We start from the raw sequence: 14,162 nt of genomic DNA, 5'->3' as shown, positions 1-14,162 counted from the left end.
TTTGCTACCTTAGTTGTCAGTAACTGCTCCAGCCATGAAAAGCAAACAGAAAGTTTGAAGCATCTTAAACAAAGGCCAGCATAAAAACTATATCCCTTTTCTATAATCTGTTGCTTTGGGTCAGCACACACCCTCTGAAATTTTCTTGTGCCACAGATTTTTTCATTCCTGCATGCTAAAAGCAGGAATCTCAATCATTTTTTCAGGGAGGGCCAGGTTGTACCTACAGCTGCACCTGAGCGGAAATGGTAGGACTTTCCAAAATGCTTGAAAATCAATTGTGCACAAGGATTGGGGAGGGGGGAGCAGATTAAGTGATTGAAGGCTTCGTATTCTCTACATTCTCCCCTTTTACAGCACTGTTGAATTATTTTGTTTGTGTGTATAAACAAGAATCATAAAGAGGTTCCTATAAAAAAACCCTGATGTTCCCATGACCAATGTGAAGCCACATAATTTCTGAGGCAATTTACCTGGAGTTTACAGCAATCTACCAGAAACAATAGAGGGCCCTGTCGCAATGAGGTGATTGTTAATTGCCATGGGTGTTTGGTATTGATGGGCTCTTTGATGGCAACCGTTCTAACCCAATTATGTTTCTAAAGTGGGACAGAAAAGCATTGTAGGGAGCACCATGTAAACGGCACTAAATGCACTGAGACTGAGCGACCTCCCAGAAAGATAGACAGGTGCCAGCTAAAGCCCCATATGATTGATTTTCCACGGCTAAAATGGCAACCACAGACATCTGGTTTTTCCCCAGTTATAACAACAGAAGCAAATGTGAGCTGTTGTCTTAGTTAGAACAGCAAGGCTGCTTAGAATGACATAAAAATATGACAATTGACTATCAGTGGGGGATTTTTTGCTTTTCTGTGAGTAAACCTTTATACTTCCGGCACTAGGAAACGAGTTTTTAGTCCTGAGAAAAGCACACTCTGTGTGTGTGTGTATGTGTATGGACACATATGTATGTGACTGAGTTAAGTACTTGAGCTTGTTTTAATGCTGACCTGGCATTTAAGTAAGAGATTTTTCTTAAATGTAGCTACAGCTATGGAAAATGGGCCAAAGCTACCACAAAAAAACTAACCATTCAATTGAGTGGTATCACATGGGCAGGAAAAAGCCTTGCAGCTTCAGGACTGGTGGAAGAGAGAGTCAGCTGAGCATCTTATGATGTTTGCACTACCCAGCAACGCTAATGTGCTTTTTAAATCATCCTGTAATATCAAGTGCAGCGTTTCAGTTCTTTGCTGTTGCAAGGACAAAATACCATTATTACAAAGATTTAAGTCCCAAGACAGGAGCCCTCCTTCTACCTGTCTCCTTGCCACTAAGAAGATCAAAATCTTTTGCTCTTTTGAATTACATTGCATTCTTCACAGTGTTATGTGGGACTCACATAAGGCTGTGATGTGGTACATGTGTGAATCCTATGAGCAGTTTCAGAGGCAAAAGCTATTGAACTATGTAGGAGTTCAAGTGTCCTTTGTCCATGGCTGCCCCTTATTGAGATTTTCTTTTGGGGGGGTGGGGAGAATTTCTTCAATAAAGGACAATATGTATGCAATGAAGGACAGTACGCATGTTAATTTATGCAGGTGTTTTTTCTACAGACTAGAACTTAATAATCTCTTTGTTATAAGAACTTTGCAAGAGACTGAAGCACAGAAGGCAAATTTTGGGATCCAAAAGCAAAGATGTTACGTTGTTGCTACAGCTTAACGTTACAGCAACCATTGTTAGTTCTTCTTTGTGAAGTGTTTATGCCCTATAATTACAAGCTCTAATATAATCCAGAAATTACTGGAGCTGTGATGTATTATCATCCAAGTCACTTCACAAACATGAATTCCCTTTGTTTTTCAACACTGTGCTACTTCTCTCTGTAAATCTCCAAAATGGGTAGATATTTACTCCATTCTAAGAGTCAGAATTGCAGGGAGGAGCAGACCTAACTGTGCCGCCCGCCAGCTCTGAGCTAGAAGTGGCCTGAATGGAACAGCAGGGGCTGATTGACCTGACAGCGCCGACTGCGGCTCCCCGAGGCTGTGTCTAAACACTGCCCCTACCTGCGCTGTGACCTCAGACCCGCCTTGTCTCTGGCACGGCTCTCGCTGTGAGGACATTTGTCCTTTCCAGGCTCTGATGATAATTGAACAGTCCTACCCACAACACGTTTTCCCCCAAGGCCTTTTAACAACCCCTCAGCCTGACTTGGCTATAACTTTTCATACAGCCCAGACTACGTTAGACGAGAGGGCAGCAGTGACACACCTGACCTCTCCTCCTATGTTCTCAGCAAGGGCAAACTGCAGAGTCGTGTCAGCGCTGCCCCGGGGGTGCCCGGCAGCCGCAGGTGCCTCCACTCCGGGCCCGGGGGCGAAGGCGCCCGGGGGCGGCGGCAGCGCAGCCCTGGCCTGCCCCGTGAGGGAGCAGCGCCCGCAGTTCTCCTTCGCGTCCTCCCCTGGGGACGGCCACGCTCAGGACTCTGATTGGCCATTTCTCCCCGTGCCGGTTCGCCGTAGCCCAATGGGGGTGCGCGGCGGCGCGGGGGGCGGGCGGGGATTGGCTGAGTGCGGCGGTGGGCGGGGCGGTCGGCGGGCCCGCGCGGGGGAGCGGAAGCGGCGCGCTGAGGGCGGCAGTGGCGGCCGGGCTGAGGGGGGCGGCGGGGTCGGTCGGGTGCGGCGCGATGCGGGGTGGCCGCCGCCTCTTCCCGCTGCTGCTCCTAGCGCTGCTGCCCGGGCTGTGCCACGGCAGGGAGCCGGCGCCGGGCGCTGTGACTTGCGGCTCGGTGCTGAAACTGCTCAACACCCGCCACAGCGTGCGACTCCACTCGCACGAGGTCAAGTACGGCTCCGGTGAGCAGGGCCCGGCCGAGGAGCGTGGGGCACGGGCTGTGAGGGGAGCGAGGAAGCGGGGGGGGACAGGCGGTGCCTGGCAGGGAAATGGCGGGGGTGGGCAGGCAGTGAGGGTGGCGGGGAAGGAGGAGGAAGTTGGAGCTTCCCGAGGTTCGTGTCCTTGGTGCAGAGGGAAGCGGCAGGCCAGGGGTGGGGTGTAGGGGTGCGCTGGAGACATGGCAGGGGCAGGAGGATGCTGAGGCCTGCGGGACTGGAAGGCGTGTCAGCTGCGCTGTGGGCCCTGGAGTCGGGATGTGTCAGGGATGCTTTGCCCTTGTCCCTGAGGTAAGCCCTGTTCAGTGTCAAGGGCCTCAGCTGTACCTTCCCAGTGTCTGTTCTGGCAACGAGGGTGTTGGTCTGTTTGGGGACACAAAGACCTTGGTAGTATTTTTGATAAAGGTGGGATGGTGTGAATAGTACCTGTCGTGGATCAGGTTTTTTTGTGTGTTCACCATGAACTTTGACAGTTTGCATCTGCTAACACACACCGTTTCACTGCTTCCCTCTGAAAGATTATTTGGTACCTGCATTACCTTTGCAGTCGGTAAATGGACTGTGAGAATTAAGCATCTCGTAAACATGAAGGCATGAGAACATTAAAGCAAATTTCTTTAGTTCTTTCATGTCTTTTTGAACTGGGGAGGTGGGATAAGTCTTGTGTCATTTAATTCTATTCAAACAGGAAGTGGGCAGCAGTCAGTGACAGGAGTTGAAGCTTCAGATGATGCCAACAGCTACTGGCGGATCCGTGGGAAGAGTGACAGCAGTTGCCAGCGTGGGACACCAGTGAAATGTGGGCAAGCCATACGACTTACCCATGTTAACACGGGGAAAAATCTGCACACTCATCACTTCCCATCACCACTCTCCAATAACCAAGTGAGTTGGTTTAAATCTTAAGCTTTTGTATAAATAGTGCATGCTGTTGACAGTAGTCTCTCCAGTTACTCGTGTTTTTGGAGAATCAGACTTGGGTACCAGCTGCCAGAAGCAGTATGTCTGTGCATATCCAGATTCAAGTATATGCTTTTCTGCATCTTGAAATTGTGTATTTCAGTTCTTGACAGAGGTAAAAATTAGTATGTGCCAGTATTGGTATTTCACAGTAATTTTAACAAATCTGCATTTTGTTTTTCTGCACCATTGCTACTGGGAAGACTATTCTGAAATGTTTGGTGTTTCAAGATGCAGGAGATTGAGTATCTCGCTCAACATTGTGAAGATTGCTCTAGAGCAAGACAACTAATCGTGTCTTATAACTCTAGGCATTCCTATGTCCAAATTCCTTGGTGATCCAGTCTCTTAGTCCCAGTTATCTTCTTGCTATCTCTGTTTCATTTCATTGTTCTTATTTATCTGTCCTCCTTCCACAGGAAAACTGAATCTGCTCTTGCAATCATATTTATTTATAATTTTGTACATATCTAGAAGAGTGTAGTTTCTAACTGTAATTCAGCCCCAGTCTTGTCCTTGAACAAATACTTCTCCAAGATTGAAAATCTCTCTTAAATAATGCAATTGTTGGAAGATTTTTGTTGTTATTCACGTCAGTCTTTCATCAGGCCATGTAGATAGGTTGTTACATTCAAACTTGGAAGATCTGACTCTTTGTGGAAAAGGTTTTTCTTTCACCATGAGTAAAGTGGCTGGACCAGTAAGGTCCAGCTCTGTGTGGGGTGTCTAGATAACCTGATTATTTTAAAAAGTGATGAAAAAATAACATTTCAAAAGAATTATTTAAGGAAAAGATTGACTCTAAAACTTCCCCTTGGGTTTCATTTTTCAGTGTAGACACTTCATATATTGTCATTAATGTAAGAATGTTCAACTGTCATTGTTGGGTTTTGTTTTGTTTGGGGTTTTTTTAGCACTTTTTGCTCAGATTACAGGTTGGAGTTTGTTGGCACTTTGTGTTCAGATTTTAGTGGTAGAACCTTACTGCTTCTGGCTTTGGTGACTGTTGACAAAGCAAATGAACAGCATTTCTTCTTTCCCCATCCTTGTCTTTAAACTCTGTTGAGTCTGTGGTTGATATGTGTGTGTCCTGGAGGTGTTTGCTTACACTCTCACTTCAGGAAGCTTGTGTCTCTAACAGGAAGTAAGTGCCTTTGGGGATGATGGCGAAGGAGATGACCTGGATTTCTGGATTGTGCAGTGCAGTGGGACTTACTGGGAGCGGGAGGATGCCGTGCGCTTCAAGCACGTGGGGACTGAGGTGTTCCTGTCCGTCACGGGGGAGCAGTACGGCCACCCCATTAGAGGTCAGCGGGAAGTTCATGGCATGCCTGCTGCCAACCACCACAACTATTGGAAAGCCATGGAGGGAGTCTTCATCAAACCCAGTCTGGACCCTGCAAAGCATGATGAGCTCTGAATTGACACGGGATCCAAAAGGCTTCGTTTGACTCCAGTGTTCGGAGATGCTAATCCTTGGTCTCTTCTAAATCCTGCCTTGCCTGAGTGACTGATTTTCTGTATTACTGAAGGGCATTAGTTCACTCTAGGAATGCAGCACTTCTGTGGAGAATGGCTTCTGGCAGGTTCAGCCACTGACATTTATTTGGTGAAATCCTTTCTGAATTTCCAAGCTTTATTGGTGAAACTAGTTCATGTATCTGTTAGTTTTTGTTGTCATTTGTTTGGTTGTTACTTTTTCTCGAATTTGAAGGAAATGGAAAAATGAAAGTAATACTTTTCTCTAGTCTCAAGTACAATAAAACTTTGTATTTTGTAATCTTTTTCCAACTATAATTAAATATTTGGAAACCAATTTCTATTTCCTAGTGAAACAACGTTATTGATGAGGAGATGGATTGAGTCTAGAAAGGGAAAAATTATTCTGAAACATGCTATCTTTTGAATGACTTGCAGTCAGCTATTTAGTCTTTGAGTTTAAAAAAAGTATCCATTTGAAAATTGCATCCAATATCTTATGAGAGTTTCATTCTGTTTTGTATTGGAAGACTTGAAAATATTGTGTATGTTGGAATAAGAAGACAAAATTGTAATATTTTCCCTTCATCTGAGAAATTCAGGTGTTCTGGTTTTGGTGGTACAGCTGATTGTCCATTGGTAAGGCTGCTCTGCTCTATGAACAGGTGCAGAAAACTGCTGCTTGCTTAATTAATATTAGAATTTTATAAATTTTCTTATGGTGCAAAGGAACAGTTGAATTTGGCTTACTTCTGTGTCACTCTGCAAGATCAGTATGACAATCCAGGTGAATAAATAGTGAGGTGTATACCTATGTGGGGTTTTTTATGTGTGAATCTAGAAGAGCAAAAAAAATCTGAGACAATGGTTTGGTCATGGATTTCTGACAGATTGATATGCACTGGAGTGCTAGCAAGGAATCTTCATTGAACAAGTTCAGAATTTCTGTGTTCCTCTGTGAAAAGAGAAACTAATTCTTCAGTGTGTTTTTTTCATAGTGTTACTGGAAATACTGATTAAAATTCAAAATGCCATATATTTGCGATTTTGTTTCAAATGAAAAGCTTACCAAATGAGCGAGAAAAGTCAGAATATTCGCGTGTTCTTGTTTCCATGTGTAAATAGTTTACTGATTATGGTGCTCATTAGTCAATCAGTTAAAGAAGCAGGAAACTGATTTATTGCTCTTACAGCTCCAGTCAGGAGCTGCAGTGTTGGTGTTGTGTTGGGAGGGTGCAGCAGGCAATTGAGTTCAGCTTTACAAATCCGCTGGGTGCACCTCGTGCAGGAGCGCTGTCCAGGCTGGCTCCAGGTTTTATTTAAGAGTTTCCTACTAGGGAAGATCCCCTATACCCTGTGGAACAAAGAACCTCTGTAACAGCATTTCTGTGTACCTTGTTATTTTTCTTCAAAGAAAAAGGTAAGAATGTTTTTCTACTAATTTTAGTTGCATGTGTGTATCTAAGGCTTGCAGGCATTTTAGAGATTAAGTAGACTGGCTTTTGCTGTTTTGTAGTAGAAGTAAACTTCCATGTGATTAATATTTCAGGTTCACTGATACTGCTGACTAATTGGTATTGAGGTTGTAGCTATAGAGGATAACTCTTTAAAAACAAACCAAACCTGCATAAACAATCTTTTTCTTTCTTTATTAAGAAGGAGAGCTTTTCTTTTGAAGGTGGTATATACATAAACACAAAAAATGTGATAGCATTTGACAGGAGGAAGAAATAGTCTTGGCAGCGAGTTCTCTGTCACTAAGAGCTAAAATGCTTTGTGCCTACACCATATGGGCTTAGTGTTTGTGCACCTGGGATACTAAACTGGCCGAGATGGGGCTTGTCTCAGTCTGTGCACCAGGTACTATCCCCACCCAATGATTGTGCCTAGATGTTTCTGTCCCTAGCAAAGGTGGTTTTCAGTCTTATTTATTATGCTTAAGTGGGATCTCACTGGATCTTTGGCTTTCTGTTTTGGATTTGAGCCAAATTGATTTGGTGAGGCTGCAAAAAAACTGACTTTTAGTCCTTATTGCTTACTTTCTGATATGTTCTCAGTTTTGAAAAATATTTGTACCTTTTATTTGTAAAAAACCAAGCTGCCACACACAAATGTACCCGTGAATGCCTTATTTAAAGACATGTACAACAATATTCCTGTGAACTGAGTTTCCTCCGCTTTTGATTCTGACCAGTGTAAAAAGTCACTTAGCCTTAATATTTCTCTTGGGCATGTATTGCAATAGTTGGGGGGGCTTTGTTTGGTTGGGGTTTTTTCCCCCAATTTTTATCACTATAAATGTTGTTCTGAAGGACTCTCAAGTAAGTCCAGTTGAAGTATGTCTTACTTTGGAAAGGTGTAATACAGTACTTAAAGAACTCTCGGTGCTCCTAGCATGCTAAATTCAGGCTAATGTTAATGTAGGAAGTGCAAAAATTATAGCTGTGAAAAACAGTGGCTTGTGCTCACATGCAAGTACTGAGATTTTAGAGTCTGATTCATGTGTCTTTATTTATTTTGGCTGCTCATAATTCACCTTTTCAGTCCTTCCCCCATGGGTGAGGACTAGAGCCTTGGAGAATCTCAGTTTTTTTATTGCTATGTGGTGGTGTTTGTTTTCTATATGATTTTATCATCTGCCCAAAGCTGTTGGGGCTCTAGGGTAAAACATGAAATACTGAGAGTTGTAGATATAAAAGTTGGGAATGTGGTTTTGTTTCTTTATTTGCCTTTATTTTAAGGTGATAAATTTTATACCTCCTGTCAAAATTCTCTATATGCTTCAAGGTTAAGGGAAAACTGTTTGTTTTGATTTCTGATGCTAGCAGGAAATAATTCTTTCAAATAACTGACAGATGATTTCCCATTTCTTGCTTACTACTACAAGAACTCTCTGAAAAGCTGCACCAGTGTTGCTTTGTACTCTTCCTTTAATAAACCAGAAAGGCTTTTGGGGAAAGAATTAGAGGGATCTGTATTTATAGTTGTTCTCAGCGGGAATAGTTGCTAAAGACTATTCTGTCTTGAAAGCAATCTCAGTGCATTTTGCACATATGTATATATCTAGTTCAATGTGAAATGACAAAGACTTCCTTAGATGTGTTAATTTTGGAGGCAAGTGTGTGCCTACAGATATATTTTTCTCTATTTCTGGAAGCTCTTTAAAGCTCTGTATAACTGCTCAACATATGAACACTTGCCTCACATTTTGACTCTCAGTCAGGATGAATGAGACCCGGGTTTGGTTCTTGCAATGGGCTGGAAAGGATGTGCTGCTCATTGATTCTTCATTCTGAATGTTGAGGCTAAATATAAACCAATGTTTGTATTTAAGTGGTATAACCATAATTTAATTTATTGTGATTGGGAATATTAATTGGATGTATTTGTTCTTATTAGGTTAAATTAGCATATCTTTTTAAAGAGGAAAAAATACAGTCAAAACAAGCCTGTAACAATGACTCTTACTCAGCAGTATTTTTAAGCCTGTTAGTTTTGCTGAATCTTCTGTCTTCTGCTTGCCTTCCCCAGCACTGAAGCAGTAGCTGGCACTGTAGATGCACCATGTTCCACACCTGTCCTAGACAGAGGCTGAACTGTAGCAGTATCTTCTTCCAGCAGCAGCATCCTGCTGTTGTCTGACTCTCTGCTTGGCATCCTTGCTGCCTCTTTGTTAAATTCCCTGCTGGCAGCTGGGAACTGGCTGAGAGCTTGTCTGAGATTTGTATATGGAGGGTGTCTGATGCTAATGCCCCTCTTTCCTGGTTTTGAATTCTCATCTGTGCCCTTTTGGTTTTGCAATTTTCTCTTCAAAAACATCTCCTGTAATCCAGCCCTGGGCCACCAATGGATTACCTTTGATAATTAATTGCTTCATAACACGGCTGTTTCATCAGCTGCCTTTCAGGAATCCATGTTTTTGGGGTTACAAGATGGCACTTGTGATTGTGTCATTAAGCTTTTTAAGGAAGCAAAAAAAAAAGTTATCCTCAAACAGGAATGCTCAAAGCTAAGGAAGTACTTTCCTCTTCATTGTGCTTGTTTCTACCCTGTGGGGTAGGAAGCGCAGGAGATGGTTTTCTTCCTCAAGGAAAAATAAAACACTCAACCTCACCAACCTGGAGTTGCATAGGAAACACAAGGCAATTCGAACTTTACCTTGGGGTTTATTATGCATGCAGGTCACAAACAGTAATGAACTTTAAACATTTTAAAAAACCTTAGGACTCTAAAGAAATAAGTATTGTATACCTCTTCCCTTTCATTCCAGGGACATTCTAAGCATCTTAGTGCTCCCATGTTTATAAATTTTTCAGTAGGGTGTGCGGTATTTACATCTAATAATTTCTTTTTACTCTCTATGCAAAAGGTGGAAACCCAGCATTAGCCCCTTCTCATCTGTTTCCTGAATCAAACTTGCTGTAATTGCAGTAATGTGTGGGAATCAATTGAGACATGGTCAACCAATTTCTCTGAGGACAGTAATGTTTTACTTTGGGTGTGTATGAGCAAGGGAGGAATATAGTGAGCACCTTGAAAAGTAAACTTCAGCAGCTGCACCATTCAATGCTTCTTTCTCTTTAAATTGCATCAAATTGAACTGATTAAAAAAACCTTTTTACTGTATTTGGTATTGTGCTAATTCTTAGCATAAAGCTCACAGTGGAATCCTGTGATAGCTCTGATACTGATTCAAGCTGCTGTTCTGAGAGGGATTCATCTGTCTTCAGTCCTTTGGGAAAATGGTGTCCTGCTTCATTAGGATAAGAAGTGTTAGAAGCTGTATGACATCTCAAGGGTACCAAACCCTTACAAAACACATTACAGATTAATCAGAATGCATGCAAGCTGTAAAGCTGCCTGATTACTTCCTATGTGCTTTTTTTTAATTGTAAAAATAATGTGCAGGTGCTGGCTTTGGCTGTCTGGAGGACTGTCAAGCTTTGGCTCGGATCTATGGCTCCTTGCTTGATCTTCGTGAGGGTTATGTGTTTATTCACCTAAGCTTCATTTTCTGAGAGTACTCATTAGTAGTACAAGTGTGTGCTTGTACTTGTGAAAATTGAAGTAGGTGGGGTCAATCTAAGTGCAACTCAAACCACGGTTGAACATGACACAGTAGGTGCCCCATGTTGTTGTTTTTCTTCTGCTGATGCCTTCACAGCCCTATCTCTGCCTGCCTGGCCGCCGCAGCCTGGAAGGATCGGGCTGCCTGGCTTGGCCGGTGCCCGCAGAGAGCCCCTACACGAGAGTTTCTCTTCTGTGCGCTTGAATGCTGATGGCTACTCCGTCCTGCCTGGGGGACAGCCCTGTGGATGAGCTGTATAAAAACTTGCGTGGGGTAGATGCGAGCAGGGCCATTCTGAGGAGAAAGGGGCGGGCGCGTTTCTCGCTCTCTCGGCGCTGGAGCCCGGAGCGGCGGCCGCTAGTCAGCGCTGCTCCTCCGCCTTCCGCGCCGCTCCCCAGCGCTGCCTGCGAGCCGTGTGCCTTTGGCAGCCCGACAGGGTTTCAGCAGCGCGGCTTTGATCGCCGCAGATTTATACTCTTCGGGGGGAAACAAATAACATCCGCTTCCCCCGCGTTACACTGCTAAGGTGATCAGCTGCTTCAAGACCGCCCGTGCGGCCGTGCCTCCTTAGGTGCGCTCTGCCAAGTCATGTACTGCTCGGTTATTAGAAAAGGAAGTTTAAAGCATTAGCATAAGCTCTGAAGCTGTGCTTCAGGCGTTTCTGTTGACTATTTTTCTTTAGGATCGTTGAAGTGCGGCCAAGGATGAAGTCTGTTTGCTTACAGTATACATTTAAGGCAGTTCTCTGTATTGTAAAATTAAATACCGATTTCTGCTCGGTGGGAGAAGAAAATGCACGAAAGGATCGTTAAACAGGGAGCTCTCCTTGTCCTGTCATGTACAACAAAACATATTGCATTTCGCAAGATCTCGACAGTAAAAGCTAAAAGGAAATGATCTGTTCCTAGCTAGAATAGGTTGCACGTCAGTGGTAGTTACATGAACACCTCTTAGCCCTAGCGTAGCTCACCTGGCTCTCCTTGGCGCTTGCTGGGCCGCTTCCCCTGGAGTAGATCTTGTGCCATCCGCCGAGGATTCCCTTTGGCATGAGGATGAAAGCCGAGCTGCCGTCTCTTACTAACACGGTATCGGTTTGCGAGCCGCTGGGAGGCTTCTGCCAGCCATCCTGCGGGGATGCAGCTCCCGCTGGCTTCATAGGTCACCCACGTCGCGTCCCACCAGCCGTCCTCAGTGGGGACAGCAAGCGGCGGGTCCAGCTCCCCTTCCTGCCAGCACAGTTATTGCCGAGGATTTTGTTCATGTGCCAAAAGAACATAGATTTTTTTTTTTCCCTGCATGTCTGCCCGGCGGTGCAATTTGGGTTTCTCAGCATCCGCAGCCTGCCGGTATTCTTTCATGTGTAGCAGAAAGATGCTCTCGCACAGGAGCCTTCCGCGATACCGGGTACCAGTTATTTGCGTGCCAGCCGCTGCTAGCGGCGATCCTTGGGTGATGGTAGGAGACCCTCATTGTCGTAGAGAAACTGTTCTCACGGCTCACTCTGCCCCCACCCCTCTCCTCTCCTGTCTGCCGGGCACGACCGGCGTCTCTTTATTCAGCCTCGCCCGCCGCAGCGGGGCGTGGAGGGAGCGGGGAGGTCCCACGGCGTGCGCCGGCCCCGCCGGAGCCCCCGGTGCGGGCAGAGCCCGGCCCCCGGCGGGAGTCCTGGGCGCGCACGTCTCCCATGGGAGAGCTTCTCGCCGGCTGGGCGCGGCGATGCTTGGCCGCAGGGCCGACGCCCAGGGACGGGGCTGCGTTGGGCAGCGTCTGTGTCCGATGGGCCGGCGGAGAGGGCGATTCCTCCGCTGCCTTCACCCGGCTTCCTCTGGCCAGGCGGCAGGTTTAAAGCCCAGTAGCTCAAGAGCCCGAAAGGCTGCAAAACAGAATCGTTGTGCCTCCTTGTGCCGAGAAAACACAGCAGCGACTCAGTCAGTACCTGCCCGGGAGAGGGAGTCGAGAGGCTCACGGACGCCGAGTGCTTGTCCCCCATCAAGGACGCCCGGAGGCCTTCGTGCTTAGGGTTGTTCCAACCGTGCTCTCATACAGCTTGTGGGAGGGCTTCCAGCCCTGCCCGGCTGCTGACACTGTGAGACAAACACGCCTGAATGCATCCCCAGCAGTTCCCATCCTAGTACAAACCCATGTAGCTCGGTAGCTGGTTTCGGTGGGCACACGGAAGGTGATGTGGTAAAATAATTGCATAGGCACTTGTTTAATCACCTGTCTACTCCGCTTGTATCCTCCCCGCTTGTTCAAAATGGGAAGGGTCATGACTCGTGCCGGCAACATCCTACTCTGGGCTAGCGTTGGGTGTGCTTGTGACTCCGTTGCCAAAGGAAAAAAAAAAAAACAGAGCTCTTATAGCATTAAACCTGTGCGGGTAAAACAGACCTCGAGAAGTGCAGAATGCAAGGCTTCTCCTGAAATTGCACCCAAGGGAGCACCATCTGCTCTCTCTTGCAAATATTATACTTTTGAACGCATTACCTCTGCCTTCACTGGGTGAGGATGTGCAGATGATTACTGTCGAGCTGCAGGCAATTTTCTATAAAGCTGCACAGCAAAACACGTTTATATTGTGCTGCGTTTCCTCAGCAATACAAACCTACGGTGAGATTGGCTCTCAGTCGAGCTTAGAGACTTCAGTCTCCAGGGCAAAATAGTTTAAAATGTTAAAATATTTGTCTCTCTCTATGGGCGCTGTTTTCCCTCATGAGATGGGCGGCTGTTTATTGTGAGCAATTAACTGAAATCTTGCTTAAGAAGTCCCAGCAGCCTCGGAGCCCCTCGGTCTCGGCTCTGGGGGAAAAAGTGCTTCGTGATGCCCCGTAGGAAAACTGCCGTTCCCAGGGCTAAAGCCGGGCGCCGGAGGACAGGAGGGATGCTGCTCGGCAAGGGGCGGGGAGGGGCGATCCGACCGGCGGGAATAGATTCGCTCTTTAAGGGGTAAATTCTCAGTTGGGTGGGTACAACTTCCCTCCTCCCTACTCAAAAAGGTAGGGGTACTTGTGATTTTTGGAGGCGGCAGCTGGAGTTGAAGAGACACCGTCCTCCGGGAGAGCAGGGGGTGGGTAGCAGAGAAAAGCCTGAGAACCCTTCCAAGACTGGAAATATGACATAGCTTTTTCCGGCTTCTTGCCCAGCGACACCCGAAAGCCGAGCCAAGGAGCGAGTGAGCCCCGCAGCGCTTGTTCTGCCGGGACGGGGAGGTGGGGTCCCGAATGTGGGGAACATCAGAACAAAGTGAATATGCGTCTCAGTGACGGAGAAGGAGGGTTTCCGAGCTCGGCGGTCCTCAGCAGGGCAGGGGCGGGGGCTGCGTGGGGCAGGGCGCAGGCGTGGAGTGGATGTACAATGGGAGCTGGCCAGGGGAGGGTGGTTCAGCATCCTCAGCACTAACCCGCCGCCAGGGCAGCTGCTGCTCTGCCCGTAGCACGCTCCTGGTTGGTACCCCGAGGCAGAGCTCAGGCAGCGGAGGTTGCGCCGGCTGCGTGCCAGGGCACTGGCCCCACCGAGGGGGAGATGCTGCGTGGGGCCACCCTGGGAAGGCTGGTGCTGAGTGGGATGTTACATTAAAAGGTGCTTTGAATGGAAAATAATAATAATGCTGAATGTGGCTTTTCTTTCCAATCTGCTTTCTGTGCTCTTCTGCATAGGAAACTTGCCCAGTCTAGACCGTCCTTGTCAGAAAACCACCTTGACACTAGATCATATTTTTTTATATCTGATGCCTTAAGAGACCGAAGGAAAAATGATTG

At 46.3% G+C, this 14,162-nt stretch overlaps 1 protein-coding gene across 1 annotated transcript; it reads left to right on the top strand.

Annotated features, from left to right (window-relative positions):
* The first annotated feature begins 2,660 nt into the window (after nucleotides 1-2,660).
* Nucleotides 2,661-6,372, top strand: SDF2L1 (stromal cell derived factor 2 like 1). The gene is made up of 3 exons (XM_082293160.1): nucleotides 2,661-2,864; nucleotides 3,586-3,782; nucleotides 4,999-6,372. The coding sequence occupies exons 1-3, from the start codon at nucleotides 2,696-2,698 to the stop codon at nucleotides 5,275-5,277; spliced, it is 645 nt and encodes a 214-aa protein (XP_082149286.1). The 5' UTR covers nucleotides 2,661-2,695; the 3' UTR covers nucleotides 5,278-6,372.
* The last annotated feature ends 7,790 nt before the right edge of the window (nucleotides 6,373-14,162 follow it).

This window comes from Coloeus monedula, assembly GCF_965178545.1.
Source record: "Coloeus monedula genome assembly, chromosome: 18".
NCBI classification, from domain to species: domain Eukaryota; kingdom Metazoa; phylum Chordata; class Aves; order Passeriformes; family Corvidae; genus Coloeus; species Coloeus monedula.
Note: the sequence above shows the minus strand (reverse complement) of the source record. Positions and strands in the feature narration are given on the sequence as shown.